At 60.4% G+C, this 21,064-nt stretch overlaps 1 protein-coding gene across 16 annotated transcripts; it reads right to left on the minus strand.

Annotated features, from left to right (window-relative positions):
• Positions 1 to 80: 80 nt before the first annotated feature.
• RTEL1 (regulator of telomere elongation helicase 1) lies at positions 81 to 20,860 on the minus strand. 16 transcript variants are annotated; one of them, XM_061436855.1, is made up of 36 exons: positions 20,708 to 20,860; positions 19,679 to 19,835; positions 18,598 to 18,793; positions 18,257 to 18,350; positions 17,738 to 17,819; positions 17,482 to 17,542; positions 16,649 to 16,724; positions 16,121 to 16,205; positions 15,783 to 15,848; positions 14,987 to 15,140; positions 12,828 to 12,866; positions 12,676 to 12,754; positions 11,927 to 12,048; positions 11,471 to 11,526; positions 8,330 to 8,401; positions 8,062 to 8,143; positions 7,126 to 7,258; positions 6,890 to 7,003; positions 6,767 to 6,807; positions 6,566 to 6,651; positions 6,375 to 6,452; positions 5,947 to 6,024; positions 5,383 to 5,529; positions 5,161 to 5,297; positions 4,904 to 5,027; positions 4,668 to 4,815; positions 4,365 to 4,522; positions 4,124 to 4,219; positions 2,676 to 2,874; positions 2,351 to 2,491; positions 1,707 to 1,823; positions 1,315 to 1,548; positions 1,089 to 1,235; positions 848 to 964; positions 655 to 758; positions 81 to 522 (listed from the first exon to the last, which is right to left on the minus strand). In XM_061436855.1, exons 2-36 carry the CDS (start codon positions 19,778 to 19,780, stop codon positions 442 to 444), a joined length of 3,846 nt encoding a protein of 1,281 aa, XP_061292839.1. In that variant the 5' UTR covers positions 19,781 to 19,835; positions 20,708 to 20,860; the 3' UTR covers positions 81 to 441. The 16 variants fall into 16 exon arrangements, with proteins under 16 accessions (XP_061292839.1, XP_061292835.1, XP_061292836.1 ...); XM_061436851.1 differs by having other exon boundaries at positions 19,679 to 19,939; XM_061436852.1 differs by having other exon boundaries at positions 19,679 to 20,134.
• Positions 20,861 to 21,064: the final 204 nt, after the last annotated feature.

Consider the following 21,064-nt stretch of genomic DNA (forward strand, 5'->3'; position numbering starts at 1 on the left):
TGGAAGGGAGACTGCCCAGATGCCTCCATCCTCCCTGGCACCCTCACCCCTCCAACCAGCCCAGGACATGCAGACACATCCAGCAGTACCAGCAGCTTTATTACATCTTTGTCCCTTAGTGAACAGCGGGTCCGCCGAGGGCAACCCCCAGGAGGGGCAGGGCTCCCTTCCTTCCTATGGGAGCTCTGCCTAGAGGCTGGCAGCCATTCAAGTTCTGGGCAAGCACCTTCCAGTGGACCCACCCCAGACCCCAAGGTGACCTCAAGGCCTCTCACAGGGACCCAGATCCCACTGCCATCTCAGGGGCATCACCACAGACACTGGACTGGCCTCCCTGTCAGGCAGGCTCTTTGGCCCACCCCAGCCAACAGGCAAGTGTCCAGGCAGTGCCCCAGGAAGGGCAGCCTCAGTGTCTGCAGAGTGCCCAGAGGGGCTCCATGTTCACTGGGGCTCTGGCCAGAAGACCTGTGCAAGTGTCTGCTTTCTGGTGGCAACACAGCAGCCAGGGCACTTCCTAGAGACCTGTGGAGACAAAGGGCTGGACACACTGCCAGGAACCCCCTACCCCCCACCCTTCAGCCCCACTATGGTGGGCAACCCCTGCCGGCCGTGTCCACAGGGCCACCACCATGTCCACAGGGCCTGGCTACCAACCTGGAGGTGCTGTCGCCAGCAGGCCTGGCAGCGGAGGAAGTCACAGGAGGGGCACTTGAAGAAGACCACGTCCTCCGCCCTGCAGCCTGCACACGCCACACCCGCTGCAAGGGGTCTGATGTGAGCGCCATGGGCCTGCTGCATCCCAGCCCCCACTCCCAACAGTCCTTGTAGCTCCTCCCAGGAGACCTACCCCACTCCAACTGTGCCTGCCCGCGGGGGAAGCTGAGGGGCGAGCCAGGAGCCCCTGTGTCCTCAGCTGTCCTCTGCATAAGGAAGGACGAGATCTTGCTCTGGGTCTTCCTGGGGCCTAGAGACAGGATGGAGCAGGTCTGAGGGTGCCTGGCGCTTCCCTGCTGCCCACCTGCCCACCCTGCGAGGGTTGAGAGGGACTGGATGACAGGGCAGCAGAAGCACCAAACAGGCAGCCCTACCTGGACTGGGAGCCTCACAGACAGGGTCAGAAGGCATGGCAGGGCCCCCCTCCTGGGGTCCTGGAGCCTGGGTGCCTGGGCCACTTAGGTCCACACACATCTGTCGGAAGCGCTGCTTGTGGTGTGGCCGCACGAACATGCCGAACCCTGCAGAGAACATGGCTCAGGCTGGTTCCGCTGCCAGCCCTGCTGCCTGCCCCTTCCCACCCCTACTCCAGGCACTTGCTCTGTAGCAGGGGCAGATCCTCGGGCTTCTCGGTGGTGAGTGCAGCCACCACAGCCACCACCTTCTCAAAGTCATCATCCTGCTTATACGTGGTCAGTGCTGTCAGAAGCTGGCTGTAACCAGCAGCCCCCAGGGTGCGGCGGACATCGGCAAGGTAGGCACTCACAGTAGATGGGTGCTGCTTCTCGGCTCCAGGGGCTCTAGATCCCTTGTGCAGTGAGCAGTTGAGGTCTCCTGATGGGACAGTGACGTGTCTCAGTCCAGCAGTTTCCTAGGAACTCACACCAACCTGCCCTGTTCTGGAGATCAGAGCCACAGTGGCCCCCAGAGACTCCTCCCCAGGGTCTTCCTGCTGCTCCTGACTCTAACCTGAGACCTCTTCAGATCAGTACCTGCGGGGAATGGCCCAGAGGCCAGGTGGGGCCGGCCCTGGTTCAGCTGCTCGCAAGGGTCCAGTTGCCTGGTTGCACCCTGGGACACAGTCAGCTTGGGGTCAGACTCCTTCCTTCCTGAAGAAACAAAAGAGACAAGCAGCCATCCCATTAGTCCCTGAGGGTCCAGGGGTGCCCCAGGATGGACAAGGTCTTTCCAAGGGGAGACCTGGCCTCAAACTCTACTCAGGTCACCACAACAGCTGGGAAAGGTGGAACTTCTTTCCTGGGGGGCAGGCACAGGGTGGGGTGTGCAGAGGGTGACTCAAGCTGGAATCTTCAATCCCAGGGCCCCGTGATGACTATCCTGGGGGAAATCTCGTCCAGAGGTGGGCACTTGGAGAGCAGCTCCCAGGCTCTGGATATGCAGGACCCCTCCAGGTAGAGATGGGGCAGGCAGGTCTCCAGGGCTCCCCAGACCCAGGCTCCATGAGGCTCGCGCCATGTGTGCTCAAAGGGCCCATGGCCCCTGAAGTGGGGTCACCTGTCTGGACCTCAGGAACCGGGAGGTTGGGCCACGTGAGAACCCAGCTCAAGAGCTAGGCACCAACCCTCCCCTCTAGGACCTGAGTCTGAGGGTCCCACCCAGGCAGACGACAGCTCACCACTGGAGTCCAGGGCCAGTTGTGCCCCCTGCCTCTGGGGATGGCCGTGCTTGTGCGGGGAGCTGCAGCCTTGGCCCGTCAATTGGAGGCAGACCTCCTCAAACTGCTGCTTGTGGTGGGGCCGCACAAACTGATAGAAGCCTGTGGGAGGGGAGAGTGGGGCTCTGGGCCTGTGGGTCCCCAGGGCTGCAGCCACCACTGGGGGGCCACCTACATCTCTTCCAGGGAGCAGGTCAACCGTGGACCCTGGTGGCCCCCACCCCACAGCTGCAGCACAACCTCCAGGGCAGGACCCTCAGTGGGCAGCCTGTGCAGGCCAAGGCACCTTGGAGCAGGCTGTGCTTCTTGGGGTCCTCGGCAAAGAGGGGGCTGAGGCGAGCAACCAGGGCCTCAAGGTCATCGGAGCTCTTGTAGTCCCGCAGAGCCTGGGTGAAGGTGTCAAAGCTGGCCTGGCTCAGTGCCTGCTTCACGGCCACCATGAACAGCTTGGCCCTGCCTGTGTCCGTGCTGGCTGCCGGGACCTCCTGTGCACACATGCCCAGCACCTGTCAGGTGGTGCGGACCCTGCCCATCCACAGGGACAGCAAGCTGCTGTTGGGGCTGCCGGGGAGGATGCCTGGCTGGCCTGGCCCGGCTGGGGTCACCAAAGGCAGCCAGGAGGGGCCAGCAAGTAAGGTTGGCTTCAGCCGAGGTGGTCAGGCCTGCCAAGCACAGCGGAGGGACAGCACAGGTTTGCCCTCTTGGCTGGCAGTTCCTGCTCCTCTGCAGAGCTCCCAGTACCCACGGCAGGGGCCGCTGCAGTGGGCACTCTTGGCTTGGACTACCTGCTCACAGCAAGGGACACTTCTCGATGTGCCAGACGTCAAACATTCCTGTGCCCTACTTCTGCCACACACCCCAGTACTGACCCCAGACCCTTGACCAGGACCATCTAGGCTCCCAGGTTGCCCCCTAGCTCCGCCTGCAGAGTCCCAGGCTCCTGGCACCCAGGCCACCCCCTCAGTGTCAGTCCCCTGGGCACCGCCCGGCTCTTCCCAGAATCAAGGAAAATGGACAGAGGTAGTGGCATCTGGGGCTTTCCGGAGCTTCTGGGACTTAACTCAGCTGCTCTTAACTGCTTTTATCCGAGGCTGGGAACACCACACTCCTCACACGCAGGCACGTCAGCCTGCACGCTCGTGCCGAGCCCAGCCCAGCCCAGCCCAGGGGAGACAGCCCAATTATAGGTGCCACCTCAAACCTGCCAAAGGGCCAGGCCTGGCTCCTGCCCAGCGGGGAAGACGGAACCTTCTGGGAAGGAGCCCATGGGCCTGTGTGGACTTCACCACACTACCCAAAACAAATGCAAAATGAAAAGCCTGAATCTGACAAGTCTGTAGGACTCCAAAGTGTGGTGGGAGTGCCCTGAGTGGGGGGGTGCCCAGGGACCCTGGGAGGAGACATGAAACTGGCAGTGAAGGGCACACTGGCCTCCGAGCTGCTTCAGAGAGCTGAGTGGAGATCGAGATGTTCTCACAGTAGAATTGGGATGGGGTCAGAGCAGGCCAAGGTGGGACAGGGGGTGAGCGCAGTGCATGCCACGAGTCTGTCGCCCCCATCCACCCCTGCACCCACCCTCAGGCCTACTCAGCTTCCTTCCCTGGGCCCCAGCCACTCCAGACCCCACCCCCCAGCAAGAACAGACAAGTCAGGCCAGTGCACCATTTGCACCATTCGGAGCCACACAGCCAGAGGCCCCCTCCAGAACCCCACGTCTGCCAAAGGGTAACATACCGAGCTGCCGACCAGCCTGACTTTCCTCCTCCTGCCACGCTGCTCCTCCGCTGGCCTCTTCTCACGAGGGCCCAACAGGGTGGGGCAGCCACAGGCCTGAGGGTGACACAGCTGTGTCTGACCCAGGTCTCAGAGCCCCAGAGCACCGACACTGCTCTGAGCAGCAGTGCACCCTCAGCCCCCTTGCACGGAACCAGGGGCCAAGCCATCCATGTCCTCTCCAGAGAGCCCAGCCCCTCACCTCCTCCACCAGGAGGGCCTCATCGCCAGGCCCCTCGGCCAGCTGCTCATTGTGTTCCAGGGCAGCCAGCAGCCCCGCAGGCCTCCGCTGGGCATGGACGGGCTCCTGCTCGTACTCCACACACAGGCTGCCCTCAGTATCCTTGGTGACTGGCGAGCCTGCAGGAACGCACGTGGGCAGCCAAGTCCACCAATGCTCACCAGGCACTCGGGTCATTGGTCCCAGCATGTCACCCGCTTGCTGGAAGCGGCCCGCCCTCCACCCTGTGGGCCCCACCCAGCTGTGCCACCCCGTCACACACACCCGTGTGTCGCTGCCTCAGGCTGGGGACATGCACGTCCAGACTCATGGCCTTCCTGGTGGGGAGGGGGCCTGGTGACACGGACACTGAGACAATGCCTCCTCCTTCGCCCAGACTTGGGGCAGCAGCCCGGGGGGCTGGCTCAGGCATCTAGACAGTCACAGGTGGTCAGGGGTCACACCCGGCCCCTCCCTCGGGGTGGGCATGAGGGCACATCCAACTCGTGCTGGGGACTCACAGTCTTCTGGGCCACACGGAAGAACTGGGCCACGTCTCGGATGACATGGCCAAAGCTATCGTACACCTTGACGTGGGGGCGCACCCAGGAGGGCAGCTGGGCTCTGGTGTCTGCGTGGGCAAACCTGCAGGGCGGTGGGGCCTCAGTCTAGGAACCCCACACCCCAACCGCCCACTCCTCCGGCAGACCCGCCAGAGGGAAGAGCCGGTGCCGGGGGTGGGGGCTCTGGCCCCAGAGCTTGGTGGGAGGGGCTGCACCTGTGGTCGCAAAGAAAGACAGCCCCATAGTCGTGGCGATGCCGGATCACCCGCCCGATGGCCTGGTTCACAGCCCTGGATGCCTGCTGCCGGTACCAGTCGTGTCCAGAGAGGAACTGAAGTGGGGCGGGGAGGGGCTGTCATGTCAGCTGGAGCACTCCCAGCCCACTCCCAGCCCCGACCCTCACATGGTCCCCAGCCCCACCCAGCTCCGCCTCTCACCTGGCCCCCAGCCCCACTCTGGGCCTTCATCTCATCCAGAAACTGCATCTTAAGGAGAACCCTGGGGTCCATGCGGGGTGGGTACGGGAGGCCTGTGACGATCACTCCACGGCCATTCACGTCTGCGAAGTCCAGTCCCTCACTAGCCTGGAGGGCAGCAGGTACTTTTTGCCCGTTTGTCTCCATCAAGCCCGGGACCTTCCCTAAGGGTCTCCCTGTGCCTGAACCCTCATGGCCACACGCATCCAGGATGAGCAGGGTGAAGAACCCTCCAACCTTGAACCAGGCTGGATTTGGAGTCCACCGCTCCCAGGACCTCACAACCACGTCCTCATTCCCAGAACCTCCTCTGTCCTTCCTGCCCACTCCAGGACCTCAGGGCCCACCCCCTAGGACCAAAAGGACCACAGCTTCCCATATCTGCTGGACCTGGGGCTTGAGGGATGTGACCAGCCTTTCCTGCCCATGGTGCAGCCCCAGGTCAAGAGCCCTCAGTCTCCTTGGGCACAGGGTTAAGGTGGGGAGGAAGGGCAGGCGTGTGAGACCCAATCTTTGGAGGCTCACCTTCCCCCGGCACACAGCCAGGAAGATGGCCCCACTGGACTCGGGGGCAGCAACTCTGGCGTAGAAAGCCTCCATCACCTGGAAGGGAAGGCTGGTCAGCCCAGCCCGGCCCTTGACCCCTCCACCTCCTTGAGCAAGCCCCAGGAATCACCCTCCGAGACAAAGCACCCCAGCCTGGAGGCAGGCCAGCAGGCCCAAGCAGCTTCTTCACGGCATAGCTTCCAGGCCAATCTGGACTGGCACCCAGCATCTGCTTACCGTTCCCAGAAAACACAGGGTCTGGTGCTAGGGCAGGAGGGGTGGGGTGGGGTCTGCTGCTGTCATCCCTGAGCCCAAACTTCCTAAAAGGCCAGCGGGACCTCAGCCACGCAGGGCTAAGGGTGGCCTGAGCCCAGGGCAGCCGGGGGTGGGGGGCCTGGGACCCGGACCTCCGAGAAGCCTCCTTTGCTCCTTGGTTCCACGAACAGGGGCTTCCGGACCTCCAGCTTCCTGGTGAAGTCACGGGCCTATGGGAGGAGACTTCTCAGATAAGGTGTGCGCCTGGCCCTCCTACAGACTCTTGGCCGTTTGGGGCTTCCCCTCCACACCCGTCCCAGAGAACACTGTAGGGGGGACGCACCCTCCAGAACTCCAGGCTTTTCTCCATGACCGGGTAGGAAGGGAAGAAGACCAGGAGTCCGTGCGGGACCACGCGGGAGATGTTGCCTGCAAGTGCCATGGCCTGGGTCAGCGGGACAGGTGTCCAGAGAGCCCCTCCACCCACCCCCCTCCCTAGAAGACCAGGCAGGACAAGGAGTTGGGGGGGCACCCATGCACTCACTCAGCACCTTCCCCAGGGAGGACAGGCACTCATCAGAAAACCTGCAGAGAACCAGGGGGCTGCTGCCATGAGCGGCCAGTACTCACTGCCCGACTTGCCCGGCTGGCCCACCAGGCCCCCTACCGTCTGTCAAAGGCAGAGCTCAGCTGGGCTCCATCAGGGCCTTTGGGGATGACCCCCACCCAGATCTGGTGCTGGTTGATGACGTGCGGGTTCTCCAGGCAGACTGGGAAAGGGCTGGAGGGAGGCAGGGGGTTGCCCCTGTGAAATCCTGAACCCCAGCACCCTGCGGCCCAGGGCAGGGGACTGGCTTCAGGATGGCCGCCCCACCCCCGGGGGGCACAAGGACCTGCCCTTACATCTGCATCTCCAGGCTGAAGGAGGCCATGGGGGCCAGCGTGCCACTGGTGAGGATGAGGGTGCGGACGCCCTGGCGGACCAGCTCACGCATGCTGTGCCCAGGGCTGAAGCACCAGTAGCTCAGCACCTTCCCTGCAGGGGACGCACATGAGGCCCAGCTGCCAGCCACACAGTGATCAGCCTTCCCAATGCGTGGCGCTGGGCCCTGAGGCCTGGGTGTGCAAGTCTGCCCAGGGGCCTGCCTGAGTCAGGAGCTGGGCCTGGGGCTGAGTGCTTCCTCGGGAGCCCAGGAACAGCAAGCACACCGGAGAAGCCCGTCAGCACCCCGGGGTCAGAGGAGGGCTCTGAGGTCACTTCCAGAGAGATCAGCCCACTCCAACCCCAGAGGTCCCTGTGGCTCAGGGCATGAAGAGCCAGTCCCCTCCCTACACACCAGGTGGGACTGCAGAAGAGGGAGGGGCCTGGGCCCACAGCCCCAGGAGGCAGGAAGCCACTACAGACGCCTGCAGGACAGACATGCCTCCCTGCCCTCCGTGCTCCACAGAACGAGATGGGAACAGCAAATGCGGATGCTGGCACTGTGACCCTGGGATCACAGCCACATCACAGGCCAGCAGTGACACTTCCAGAAGTGAACCAGAGAAGGCTCTTCCAACCTTTAGGATGGGACCTGCCCTCAGTGGGGAGGATGGAGGCAGACCCGGGCCCATACTGTCCCAGGCCAGCCTGCCCCAGCAATGAAAGGAGTGACCACAGAGGATGCTGGGGACCAGGAGCCCAGCCTCGGGGCACTCTGGCTTCTCTGTTCGGACTCTCAGAAGACAGATGGGTGGCACCTAGATAAGGCTGGATGGACAAGCAGCCAGGAGCCCACAGCTGGACAAGGCGCCACCCCAGTTCAGGGGGAGCATGTCCCTCCCCACGAGGAGCCATACCTGGCTTTCTGGCCGCCGTGGTGTTCCAGACATCTGATCGCTGAGCTGTCCTCCGGTGACCCGCATCCAGGTGGATGTGCACCTGGAGGGGCGGAGTGGACAGGTGTCCCAGGAGTGCACCTGTGTCCCAGGCCCCACTCAGGAGCCCATCCTGGAGGCAGCCCCACCTGGTAGGACTGAGATCCCACCCAGGAACCCCATCCTGGAGGCAGCCCACCTGGTAGGACTGAGATCCCACCCAGGAGCCCCATCCTGGAGGCAGCCTCACCTTGTAGGACTGAGATGCCAGCCCCACCATGGGACCAGGGTCACCTTCGGCAGAGTCCACGCTGAACACAATCTGGAAGGCAGAGATGAGGGATGAGGTAAGCAGGACACACCTGAGACTGCCTCTCCTGACATGCTGCTCCCACGCAGGAGAGACAGGCACTCAGGGCGTGGTCGTCACCCGCCACTGCCTCCAAGCCAAGAGGCTGAGGGGAGAGAGCTGCCCCGTGCGATACAGCAGTCCTGCTGGCCCCTCCTCGGCCGCCAGTCCGCACCTCTCATGGGCACCGGGCCCAGGTCAGCAGCTCGCCTCCCCTTCCCCGCCAGCGCTGGCTCAGGGCCAGGGCAAAGGACCTCAGTTTACTTGAGAACTAAAAGGATGAAATTAATCCCTAAGTAAAACAAGTGGAATTATACTCTTGGTGAACGCAACAAGCCAAGAAAAAACAACGGCAGGGATAAATATTGGGGCAGAAAGTACAGCACACTAAACATTACAAACAACATGACTGTCCACTTAGAAAACCCAGGAAACAGAATGACAAACATTTTGAATGAAAAGAAAACTGAGTGAGACAGCTTCACACAAGACCAACAGATACAAGTCAATGGGTTTCTCATACACAAGCACCGGTGCATTAAAAAGATCCCTTTCTCAATAGCAACGAAAGTATTTAACACTGGAAATATATAAGACACAGATGTAACTTTCTCCAGAACAGATGGTACAGCCGCCCTGGAGAGCAGAGACTGAGCCTCAGGCAGCCCTCTGGACATTACAGAGCCCCGGCTTGCCCCAAAACAGCCCAAAGGTCCAGGAGTCCTGGCCGAGGCTCAGGAGGCTCTCACAGAAAAGGAAGAAGCTGACACTTGGCCGGTAGAGACAAGGCCAAGACACACGTAGGAGGGACAGTGTGTCCACAGCCTCGCGCTCCCAGGGGCCTCATGCTGGGCTGGACACTGACCACAGAACCTCGACTTCTACCCAGTTCCTATGAGAACAGGAGACCGGCACCACCAGCGGCTGGAGGCAGAAGCTTTACCCACCACACCTTCCTACAAATGGATCAGCACCCTGTTTGCGGCAAACTCCAGCAGGGCCCAGGGGACGTGGGTGCGGGGCCAGGAGGAGCAGCAGGCACCCTGCGGCCCTGTGTGAGACCCCAGAAGCACAGCCCGTGGGTACCGTGCAGCCTGTGAGGAGTAAGCGCCAAGGGCAAGAGGAGCTTTAAGAAGCTTTTCCATCATCCAGATGGCAAAACACCCAGCCTAGTAATTTGCCCAAGTATCTCCCTGCAAGGACAGGTCCACACACATGACTCCATCCCAGAGCGGAGGCCACACTGGCAGGTAAGGCCATTTTGGGGCCATGGCTTCCTTTGCAAACCCATGCCGTGGCCCCAGAGCAGCTCCCACACTTCAGGGGACGGGAGAAGTTTCAGACCCCAGTGTGGTCGCCCTGTGCTGAGTGACGTAGGCACGGCTGTGGGGGAGGGCCAGGTGTGGCTCCCTCCTGGCTGGCTCTGGTGCCAGCCTGCCGGCAGCTCGGCACTCCACCCTGGGGGCTCTGTCCTGTCTGTGAGGCAGGAATGGGGCTGGAAAGACAGCCAGGCTCACAGAGGAGGACGCCAGTGGTGGTCCTTCAGGCCTGGGCTCTGCCTGCTTCCTCGTGGCACTTCCGTGCCAGGGTAGCGGGCGTCCAAGGCCTCCACCGTCCGTGCGGTGACCCATCACGCCTGCTGGGTCTCTAGGAGTCCCAAGTCCTGACTGCAGGGCCCTGGCCTTGCCCTTCCAAGCAGACCCTCCCTCGTGGCACTCTCTGCCCACCCCTCCTGCCCCTCCTCACAGGGCCCTGGGTTCCAGGCCTGTGCAGCCCCACCCCTCCCCGGATACCCTTTTATGGAGTGGGTTGCTCCCTGCCCCAGACTCTCTGGAGCCCAAACACCACTAAGCCCGTGGCTTTGGAATCTCCTTTGGCAGCTGCTCTAAGTGGCCCCCGCGGGTGACTCAGCATCTTCTGCTGCCTGAACTGCCTGCAGGCCATTCTCTTTCGCTGGCACGTCCTGTCCCCTCCAGCTGGAGGAAGTGTGACCCAGCAGTTACTCATCTCACATCCCAATATGACGAGCACCTGTGGGTGCGGCCAGGGGCCCCATGGATGCCACCCATGCAGTGGAGTGGAAGAGGGCAATGTGGCCTTGGAACACAGCAAGGGCTGGCGAGAGGGACAAGGTGGGGTGACAGTGACAGGCGCTGCTGGGCAGGTGACCGAGGGCTGCAAGCCCACTGAGCATACGCAGCTAGGGACCCCCTCAACGTGACTCCTTGAGGCATGGGCAGCCACACACATGCCACACAGGGCCTCTGGTGCCCATGTCCCAAGGACCAATGGCCAGGGAGGGGCCTCTGCTGAAAGGCCCAGCAAGGAGGAACAAAGGCCCTGAGCTACCCAGCTAACAGAAGACAGGCCCCAGCTTGTCCACTTGAGTGGAGGAAGTGCCTCAGCCGAGCCCGAGGAGGATGGCACGTCAGGGGCAGGAGGTGGGGACACCAGTGGCCCTGAGGCACGTGACAGCCCCTGGTCCCCTGGCTTAGGGAAAGTGGGGTCTCCACGGGTCCAAGAGGGCCTCAGCTGCCCCACCTCCAAGATCCCAAAGCCCAGAGTGAGACTGGCCTGGCCCAGGGATGTGCAACCCACCACTGATCCCAACACCGGCCCTAGGCCCCACCAATGCTCACAGGCGTCACCTGGACACTCACCCCATCCATGTCTGGGCACCCTCTGGGTGAGGCTGGCCCAGCAATAATAGGGCACAGTGTCTGTGCCCTCCTCCCCCCTACTCTGGGATCCACTTATCATTAACTTTCCCCTGAAGAGCTGTGTCAGTAAGAAATGAGAAGAGCCTACAGCTGGCCAGGCCTGTCTGAAAATCTGGGGGACCCGCTGCCCGCCTGGTCCCATCCTCAAGGCCTGAAGCAGGTGCCCAGAGTGAGAGGAACCCCACACTGTGGGGCTGACCTGAAGCATGTGCTGGGGCAGCTGGCCCTGCTGCCAGTCTAGCACCACCAGCAGCCCACAGAGAAAGCCCCGACCTTCCATGGGGAGAAGAGGCGCCACCTGCTGGCGGCAGTCATTCCCTACCTGGATGATGTCCACCAGCTTCTGCAGGCCCGCCGTGTTTGTGAACAGCCCGGCACCTGTGGGGGCAGCGGTTAGTGAGGGGCGTACCCTCAGAAGACAGTCCTCCCCTCTTCCCAGGGGGTCTCCTTTGGGTCAGTAGGACAAGCACAAAGGCTTCTGGGGTTGCCCAGGGGCCAAGAGCACAGCAAGGCTGGGTTCCCCCAGGGAGACCAATGGGGAGTGGTCCTGGGGAACCCTCTGGGTGGAAACAGCACGGAGGTTTGGAGGAGAGAGTGGTGGGGCCCACGGTTCATTGGCCACCCAGCCCCTCAATCCTCTTTCCTGAAAGGGGCTGACCAGGAAGACTGCTCATTATGGGACACATGCCATCAGACACTCTAAGGACTCAGCCTCCCAATCAGAAAGCAGTCAGTGGCCCAGAGGAAGGGGCGGCCCCAGTGCGTGGCCGGGACTCACGTCCTGCCAGGTGTTGAATGAGCTGGTCCAGGGAGTCAAGGATGCAGCCCTTGGTCTGAAACGTGATCTGGGCCTCAGCAAACAGCTCGAAGATGTAGCTATGAGAAAGAGGCGGCTCTGCACTTTGGGAACATAACAGCCATTAAGGCATTTTAAGTTTCCTTCACCTGCAAACAAGCTCTGAGCCTCCAGGGAGGCCCAAAGCTGGAGGGGAGTGGCCTCTCCCCTCAAAAGCCCCCATGGAGAGGAAAGCAGTCTGCCTGAGACCTGCATACCCAGAGAAAGACCTGGGCTTGGGGCTCAGGCCTCAGATGGAGGCCTCTGTGGAGTGGAGGCTCTGGGCAGGGCATCCAGGGAGCAGTTCTGGAAAAAGAGTCGGGAGGAGGTGGGTAGTGGAAACTGCTGAGGAAACCTGCGCGAGCCTAGGAGACGGCTGGGCCATGTGGGGAGCAACTGGGCCCTTAGAGGGTCTGAGCACAGCAGAGCAGGCGGGGCTCAGGGCCTGCATCCTGAGCTGGCACAGCTGGCAGCATGCAAGGAGTTACACCTGCTCTTCCTCCCAACAGAAGGTGGTGCTTCATTCTAAAAGGCAACTGCAGACAGAGGGCTGGACCAGAGCAGCGAGTGGTCCCAACTTTCTCAAGGACCAAACGAAATGCTGGCAGCCACTCCAGGGCCTCCAGGATGGGGAGACTCCCTGCATTGTGACCCAAGACATTCCCCGCACACCTGCCCACTCCAGCCCTCACCTCCCAGGCTTGGTGACACCACTGTTGTCTCCAGGCAGCTCCACAGCATCGATGGCCCCCTCCAGGCGAAGCAGAATCACTGTGGCGGGAGGGGGCTATCAGGTTGGGGCTGTGGGGGTCCAGGGCACAGGCAGGAAAAGAGAGGCACTTACTCTTCAGCTTAGCGAGGTCTTCCGGCTCCAAGTTCAGCCCTGGGGAGGGAAAAGTGCACATGCACAAACCTACCTACTTCCAGCTCCACCGGCTGTCCTAAGGAGCCAGGATGCTGGTGTAAAGGGCAGGATGCCACAGAAGAGAGCTGGCCCTGAAACCCACACTGTCCCAATTGGACAGGAAGCAGCAGCCTGAGCTGGGTGGGGGCAGGGGGTCATCTTCGGAGGGACCCATGGACACACACCAATCATGGTTCTAATCTGCATTTCCCTGATGACCAATGGGCTCCATTTTTTGTGAGCATATTGACCATCTGTGTCTGTTTATATCTTCTGCCCATTTAAAACTGGGTTGGGTGGTCTTTTTGTTAAGAGTTTTCTCTATGCTTTAGATACAAACCCCTCATCAGATATATTATTTGCAAAAACTTTCTCCTGTTCTGTGAAATATCTTTGGTTTCTTTTTTATTTATTTTTGTGCTGTGCTGTGTCTTTGTTGCTTGCGGGTGTTTTCTAGTTGTGGTGAGCAGGGGCTACTATACTTCACTGACTATGTCAGCTCTGTGGCAAAGGGACTTGGAGGTGCCATAATGCTGAGACCTGGAGATGGGGAGATCACTCTGGATTGTCTGGGGACCCTAAGCAAGATGGAAGGTCGTCAAAGGGTCAAAGAAGATGCCCCAAGAAGCTGGGAAAGGCCAGGAGATGGAGCCTCCTCCACAGCCCACAGTGGAGCCGGCGCTGAAGATCCTCCCGGGCTTCTGGGGGCCATGAAAGAACACATGTGCTGCTTCAAGCCACATCTGGGTATTTCCTTTAGCAGCACTGGGAAATGAACACAGCTGTGACGTGTGCTATCACGTTACAAGATTCAATTACCTTATATTAAAAAAGGCTATTTAAGTTAACATGTTCTGGATTGCATTGTACCCTCCAGAAAGTTATGTTCAAATCCTAACCCCTGATCCCTGTGAATGTGACCTTATCTGCAGACACAGTCAGTTAGGATGAGGTCCTAGTGGACTGGGCTGGGCCTTCATCTGGTGACTGATGTCCCAAGGATGGAGGGCATGGTGTGAAGATGGAGCTAGACTGTAGTGACGCGTCTACAAGCTCAGGTCTGCCAGCAGCTACCAGAGCTGGGGCGCACGCCCCAGGAATCGCAGAAGGGGCTGCCCGCTGACACCTGACCCAGCACTGCCCGGGTGTAGTACTTAGTTAGGGCAGACCTGGGAAACTGACACATAACACCCAGTAACACAAAACAGTTTGTTATTTAGTTTCTTAGTTTCCACCTCTAACAGGATAACTATCTGTAGATGTAACTCACAAAAACAAAGCTTAGTAAATTTCCAGAACTGAAAGTTTAAGAACCTAAAGGGTCCTGAAGCTGACATGTCTGAGAACTTCTGTGTTAAACACACAAAGCCGTTTACAAACCCACTCTCCCCCCAACACAGCCTGTGAGCACGACAAGAGAGGACCCGGGACCCTCACAGGCAGAAGCAGGCAGCCTGACGGGAGAAGGGGCTTCTGCTCCGTCCGGAGTCTGTCCATGTGTGGGACTGGGAGGCAAGGGCTATTCACACCCTGCTGCATCTTGTGTGAGGACACAGTGGGATGTGGAAGATGCCCACAGGGCAGGTGCGAATGCAACAAACCCACCACAACTCAACAGCGAAACCCCTGCTACCAAGTGGTCTGGGTGAGCAAAACGTGGATTACTAACTACCAAAGGTCGTGCAGAATCCATGCACACACTAACCACACACACACACTAACCGCGTGCACACACTAACCGCGTCCACCAACACCTCTACGCATACCCTGATCAGACAGAAAAAGGGGTGAGGACTCCAAGAAGAGAACATTCATGCGCACGATGCTCGCAGGTTGTTACTGAACATCCCTACAGCTAACATCCCTGGTTTTCACGTCTACCCAGAAGTAGATCCACGCCCCAGGAAGATGGTAGAAAGGACTTGAGAAAGTGCTGACTCGTTGGGTTACCCAGCCCCCTAGTCTGTGAGGCTGAGAAGCCTGACAAACTGATGTTTCCAGAAGCCAAACAGAAGCTGATGTTTCCAGAAGCCAAATGGAAAGAAGGGTGCTGGGCAGACTGGCCCCTGTCCCGCTTGTGGGCCCCACCGCGAGCTCACCTGACCCGGCGGAGTCTGCGCTGAACTCTGGGTGGAGCTCGGCCTGCTGTGCCACCTTGGTCCGCTCCTCCAACACCTGGTCAATCACGTCCAGCCCCGAGGCCACGTCGTGGGGCGTCAAGTCGAAGGACGCAGCCTCCTCGCACATCTTCTCCTGTGAGCCCAAGTCCACCTGTCATGGGGCTCCGGGAGGCAGACGTGGGGCGGGGGGCAGAGGGAAGAGGAAGTGAGAGCCCCCCAAGCCCCACCCTGTGATCTCAAGGCCAGTTCTCAAACTGGCCCAGAGGTGGACGTCTGGTCCAGACAGTATTGAAAAACTATTTTGTTTGAGTTGCCATTATTAATAAATTTCCCACTAAACTCTGGCTTCTAGCTACTCTCGAGTCAAAACCAGCCCACTGGGCCCACTGCCCCCATGGCAACAACTGCCTGGAATCAAGTGGGGCTGAGGGTGACCACCTCTGGCCCAGGATGCCAGGCTCCCCAAGTGGTCTTCCTCCAGCACCCCGGTCAAGGCCCGCCACGCCTGGAGACACGGTCCCTGGGCCCTGGCAGAGGCCACAGAACAGGTGGGGCGGAGCAAGCAGGTGACAGAGGCAGCCAACAGGGACAAAGGGAAGAGAAGGATAAGATGGCAGGGGGATTCTGGGGTCTTGTGTGGAAATGGCGGGCACAGGCTGGAAGCCTGCCTTGCCCAAGTTTGCTTGGTCCTGACAGTGGGGCACGGAGGTCTGAACAGGACGGCCCAGCTGTTCTGTGTGAGGAAGGGGATGTTGGGAGGCCCCCAAACACTTACCACATTGTGAGCTTCATCGAAGATCACAACCGTCCCCTTCAGGTCAATGCCGTGTGCACGACGACTCTACAGCAAGAGGTGGGACTTTGGGCTGGGGCTGATGTGCCCAGGCTGCCCTGTGGTGTCCAGTGGGAGGACAGCGACCCCGGGCAGTCCCTCACTCCCACCACCCACCCAGCTCTGCTGATGAGGGAGGCTGGTCCTCCGGCACCAGCCTGCAGCTCCCAGCAACAATCTAATACTGGAACCAGAACCAGTAAGGGCTCCTTTGCTGGCACCTCTGAGCCTGGGACCTTCTTGCCATCAGGCACTGTCAGCTGCGCAGGCTGAGGCCTCACCTTGGCATCCAACAGGTAGTTGTAGGGCATGAAGATTATGTCCGCCTGCTGCTTCAGGTTCCGAGACAGGTAGTAGGGGCATAGCCTGGAGGGGAGGAGGTTCTGGGGCACTGCACGGGCAGCGAGGCTTACACATCTTACACATCTGTCCTCAACCGTGTGAGTGGACCACTCACCCGTGTAAAATCTACAAAAGCCCCAGGCCCACTCCTGGGCAGGTGGATGAGACGGGAGGAAAGGGGACAGCCGGGCCTGTGCCCCCACGACCAGAGCCCTGAATCCATGAAGCTGCAGCAGATGTCGGGGGTGGGGGGCACGTCAGGTGGAAGACAAGCTCAATGCCTGGGGAGTAGAGGTGGGCTGGGGGCCAGGAAGAAGGGTCTCACTTCTTAGAACTTCACAGTCCTCACAACTGCCATGTACTTTCATACCGAACAACGTTAGTTTCATGATTTCAAAAGGAAAAAAACGGATGTGCCTCTGCACGTGGAGGGAGCCCAGCCTGGGGCGGCCGAGAGGGGAGCTTACTTGTGCTTGGTCCCGCTCCTGACCAAGTCCTCGATGTCCAGGATGGGGGTGGCCAGCTCCTGCTCCAGGCTCTTCTCTGGGGACACGGTGGGAGTGAACAAAGGCTCTTAGGTTCACCGAGTCCCCCTGGACCACAGGGGTCATCCGGGATGGAATGACTCCAGGCAGTCCCTGGGGAGGGCACCAAGCCTCAACCAAGTCCTGAGGGAGCCCTGCTCTGTGCTTTAGAAGGCAGCCACAGGCTGAGGCTGAGCACCAACGGGAGACCCAGGGGAGGAGGCTGAGGGCAGTGGGAGGGGGCCTGCAGCCCAGGGACCAGCAGGCACCAGCTCCGAGGGTACCTCCTCTGTAGGCCAAAAGCTCCCCCCAGCTCCCCACCCCACTCTGGCCTCCTGGCCCCTCCCTCCTCAAGGTCCCTCCAGGTGAGGTGAGGGACCCTGCAGGTGAAGGCTGGTCCACCAGAGGGAGCAAGCTGACCCACAAGCTGCTGTGGAAGGCGGCTGAGACCCCAAGAGAAATGCTCTCCAGAGACCCAGTACCTAGCCTATCCTGGGGGCTGCTCACACTGGCATTCCTACCTGACAGGCACCTCAATTCCAGACTCCTAGAAGGGACAGTTTAGGCCCAGGGAACCTCCCCTACTGAGCATGGCGGGGACCCTCCCGAAAAGCCCAGTCCCTCAGCCCGTATGAGCTCCTTCGCCAATGTCACGAAACAGAGCCCAGGTGCCCCTGCACATAGGAGGCCGCCGAGCTCGACCCTCAGAGGCGCCCACACTCCCCGCCCTGCAGCACGCTCACTGAGGGGAGGAGGGGCCGCATGAGCCTTCTCACCTTCCACGTTGTTGTAGAAGTGACAGGAACGGCTTGCCACCTTCCTGCGGCACAAGTGGACCTGGGGGACACGAGGTCTGGGCTTGTGTGACAATTGCACCCTGCCCTCCCCTGCCACCATTCAGGCACCCCACCAGCTCTTCACCCTGCTCCCCTACCCCACATCCCAGGGCACAGCTGAGGCCCTAAAGCCTGGGCAGCCCCTACAGAGCAGCAGCAGCAGAACCCCAGGAGACAGGCAGGGACGGGAACGCACCTGCATGTGGTTACTCTCCTGCTTTTTCACCTCAGGGTGGATACACAGCTGCTCCCGGGAGCCCAGCACACACACTCGGGGCCTGGCAGAAGACAGGGCAGGGGCCCCAGTGCCATCCAGCGACAAGAGCCAAGAGTTATACTGGGAAGCTTGGCTCACTTGCCCAGGCAACCAGAGCGGGCAGGCAGGGCAGAAATCTGCCCCAGGACTGACAGGGGCTTTCCCTGCGGCTTAGCCCAGCCTGAGCCAGGGTCCAGGGCAAGTGAGGAGGCAAGGCTGAGAAATGAGGGTAGGCCTCTGGAAGGCCCCTCCACCTCCACACTCCTCTCATGGGACACTGGAAGAAGGGGACACAGCCCTCTTGTAGAAGTGCCGGGAGCTCCGACACAGGGCAGAGCCCCACCTCCGCTGCCCCACCCACACCTACAGCTGACATCCTGATGGCCACAAGGAGCTCAGGGTTCTAGCCCAGTAAGGGTGTCCCAGGGTGGAGTCCTGGCAGACCACCCCCCGACCCACCGGTAGGAAGTGTTTCGGAGCTCGCTGATGACCTGCGTGAGCTGCGAGTGAGTCCTGGAAGCATAAATGATCTTCGGAATGTCCGTGTAGCAGGCTGCCCAGCACAAACAAGGACAGGTCACGGCTACAGGCACTAAGCTAAGTCCACCCACAGACAGCTAAGCATCAGGTGCCTGAAATCGTGACCAGGAAGCAGAGCAGTGGGTCTCTGCAGAGTCCTCATTTGTCTGTAAGGCTATGACCCTAGGTTTACAGCTAGGACGATGAGAAATGGCGTGGCAGCTACAAATCCCCTTTCCTTTCCCACCTCCCTGCCAGGAGTGGGGCAGAAGTAGCATCACCTGGGACATCTCCTTCCGGGATGGCGTTCCCCCAGGACGCCAAGGTGCGGTCGGGGAAGAGCTCCCCCGATGCCCTCTCAGCGATCCTGCGGGCAGAGACCGCGTCTCGGAGGTGCTCTCGCCAGGCCAGTGTGCTGCAGAGAAGGCACAGTGTCTTCCCTGTGCCTGTGGGGCTCTCCAGAATGCCGTTCACTTTCTGAATGGGGTGGGGAAAAAGGGTCAGGGGGGAGCAGGGGGCAGGCACCGCAGGCCACACAGCCCACCTGAGACCAGCCCAGCAGCCAGCAGAGAGCATAAAATTCCACAGGATCTTTCCACTCCCAAACCAAAAGCTGGAGGTTAGGTCAATACATGTTAGCAAACAATTTGCAGAGCGTTACCCAAAACACCACCACAGTATCTTCTAACATGCTATAAATAGGAAAATGATTAATTAGGTGTCAAGCCTCAAAATAGGAGTTCCATTCTACAATTCTGGATCCAAGCATTTACATGATCTTGATGAGATCTGATGGCCTACATAGCTCTCAGCTGGGAGCCTGAGTGGGGAGCCTGAGCAGACACAACGTGCCCAGCTGCAGATGCAGCCCTTGAGGGCTAGGGGGTTGGGCAGAGACAAGAGGGCATGCCCAGAAACCCAGCAGGACACTAGCTGTACCCCATGAGGTTTAATGACCGCCCCAGATGAGGGCTGGATACCAGCTGCCCCTCTGTGTGGAAATACGTCCTCCAGATCCTCAGATGGCTGGCTGCTTCTCATCGCTGGGCCTCAGCTCACACACCACCTTCTCAGTGAGGTTCCCCCAGGTGCTCTTAAGCCTACCACCTTATGCCTTTCTTTATAGAACTCATCACCATCTAGAATTACCTTTTTTAAATTTATTTGTTCAGCATCTCTCCTACTCCACCTAAAACATGAGCCCTATTTATGGCTAAGGCCCACATCCATAAGGGCAGCATTACCAGTAGGACCTGGCCAGAGTTAAGAGGAAGGTGTATGTACTGATGTGTTAGGTCTTTGCAGAGGCTCTACCCACGCTGACCCATCCCCAGGTACAAGCCCCTCAGTCTGCAGCCTCACCTCCTGCAGACACTCCAAAACCTTGCTCATGTACTCCTCTTGGCATTTGTACGGCTGGAAAGGGAAGTCCACTGTCACACCTTTCAGGGTTATCTTGGGCATACTGGTCTACTCTTGGGGGGTCACAGAGGTTGGCTGAAGTGCAGGCTGTGTGGGTCTGCGAGACAAAACCTCCTCTGAACATCTCAGAGTCTCAGCGGTTTCAGGCAAGTGATGCCAGCCTGCACTGCGGGGACAAGGAGCCTCTCTCCACGCGAGATCCTACAGAAGAGACGGAAATGACAACAAGCCTGTGTCTAGCGAGCTTTTCCCGAGTGCAGGCCACTTCATCAGTTCCCGCAGGCAGTGCCTCCCGCGGACAGGTCCGAAGGTGAGCCTGTGACATCCCATCACAAGGGGCTCGGAGAGGTGCCGTCCCTGCCCTGTTCTCCCGCCCCACACAGCTCCACCGAACTCCTGGAGAGGCAACAGAAGAGACGGAGGTGCAGTTCCACGTGCTCCACCCGCAACGACACTGCACTGACCTCCGCCACAGCAGAGGAGCCAGTTCCCAGCAGCGCCCCCCCACCGTCCACCCCCTCCCCAGCCTGGGCGGCTCGGAACCTCCCACCCGTGCGGCTCCCACCCTCGGTTCTCTGGGCCATCTCCATCCCTCCCAGGCGGGCAGCGAAAGAACACGTGTGCTGCTCTGACCTGGGACTCGAATCCGTGCGGCGTCCCGCAAACCAACCCGCCTCCCGAGGCCTGGTTTCGCCTACACACTGGAACTAACTGCCCGCGCTCCAAAACCCCGCCCGGCCGCCCTTCCCGCGGGCCCGGCCCACTCCGCGAGCGTAGAGCTGGGCACTACGCGCCCCACAATGCAGCGCGGCAGAACCGCCAGCGCGGGACCTGAGGGTGGCGCGGGGCCTGCCGGGAGTTGCAGTGACGGAAGCCGCTGCTGGAGCACAGGTTCCAGTGCCCGGGTCTCCGAGGGGAGCCGTACACAATAGGGGTCCCCAGAACTTCGCCCCAGTCCAGCCCACACACCACCACCGTGTCCGCAGCCGGCAGCCAGTCTGAGTATGCGGGCTTAGGCGCGCCGTCTTCCCTGAACTCTCTGCACTTCCGCCGCCATTCCCAGTCCCTTGCGCAGTGCTCCGGCCGGAAACTGCTCCCCTGAGGGTGCGCGCGCTAGTCGCGCGCTGCGGTCCAGGTCCCACCAGCCCCTTCCGTTGACCCTGAGCCCAGGGCCCGCCCCTTCTCGCCCCGGGGCACGAACCTAGGATCCCGCCCGGCTCCCTCCGCAAAGTCATCCCCACGGGGGCCTCCGTTCCACTTCCCGCCTAGCCTGGGCCAAGTCCCTCTCAGACAACTGCCCGGACAACTGTACAAACCTTCTGACAG

This window comes from Bos javanicus, chromosome 13 (assembly GCF_032452875.1).
Source record: "Bos javanicus breed banteng chromosome 13, ARS-OSU_banteng_1.0, whole genome shotgun sequence".
Taxonomy (NCBI): Eukaryota; Metazoa; Chordata; class Mammalia; order Artiodactyla; family Bovidae; genus Bos; species Bos javanicus.

Excerpts from the sequence above, each read along its gene's own strand:
- RTEL1 (XM_061436855.1), bottom strand. The coding sequence starts at position 19,780 with ATGCCCAAGATAACCCTGAAAGGTGTGACAGTGGACTTCCCTTTCCAG. Across the intron at positions 17,820-18,256 it reads CTCCGAAACACTTCCTACCG|GCCCCGAGTGTGTGTGCTGG; the intron begins GTGGGTCGGGGG and ends GTCTTCTGCCAG. Across the intron at positions 2,492-2,675 it reads GAAGCACAGCCTGCTCCAAG|GCTTCTATCAGTTTGTGCGG; the intron begins GTGCCTTGGCCT and ends CCCCTCCCACAG.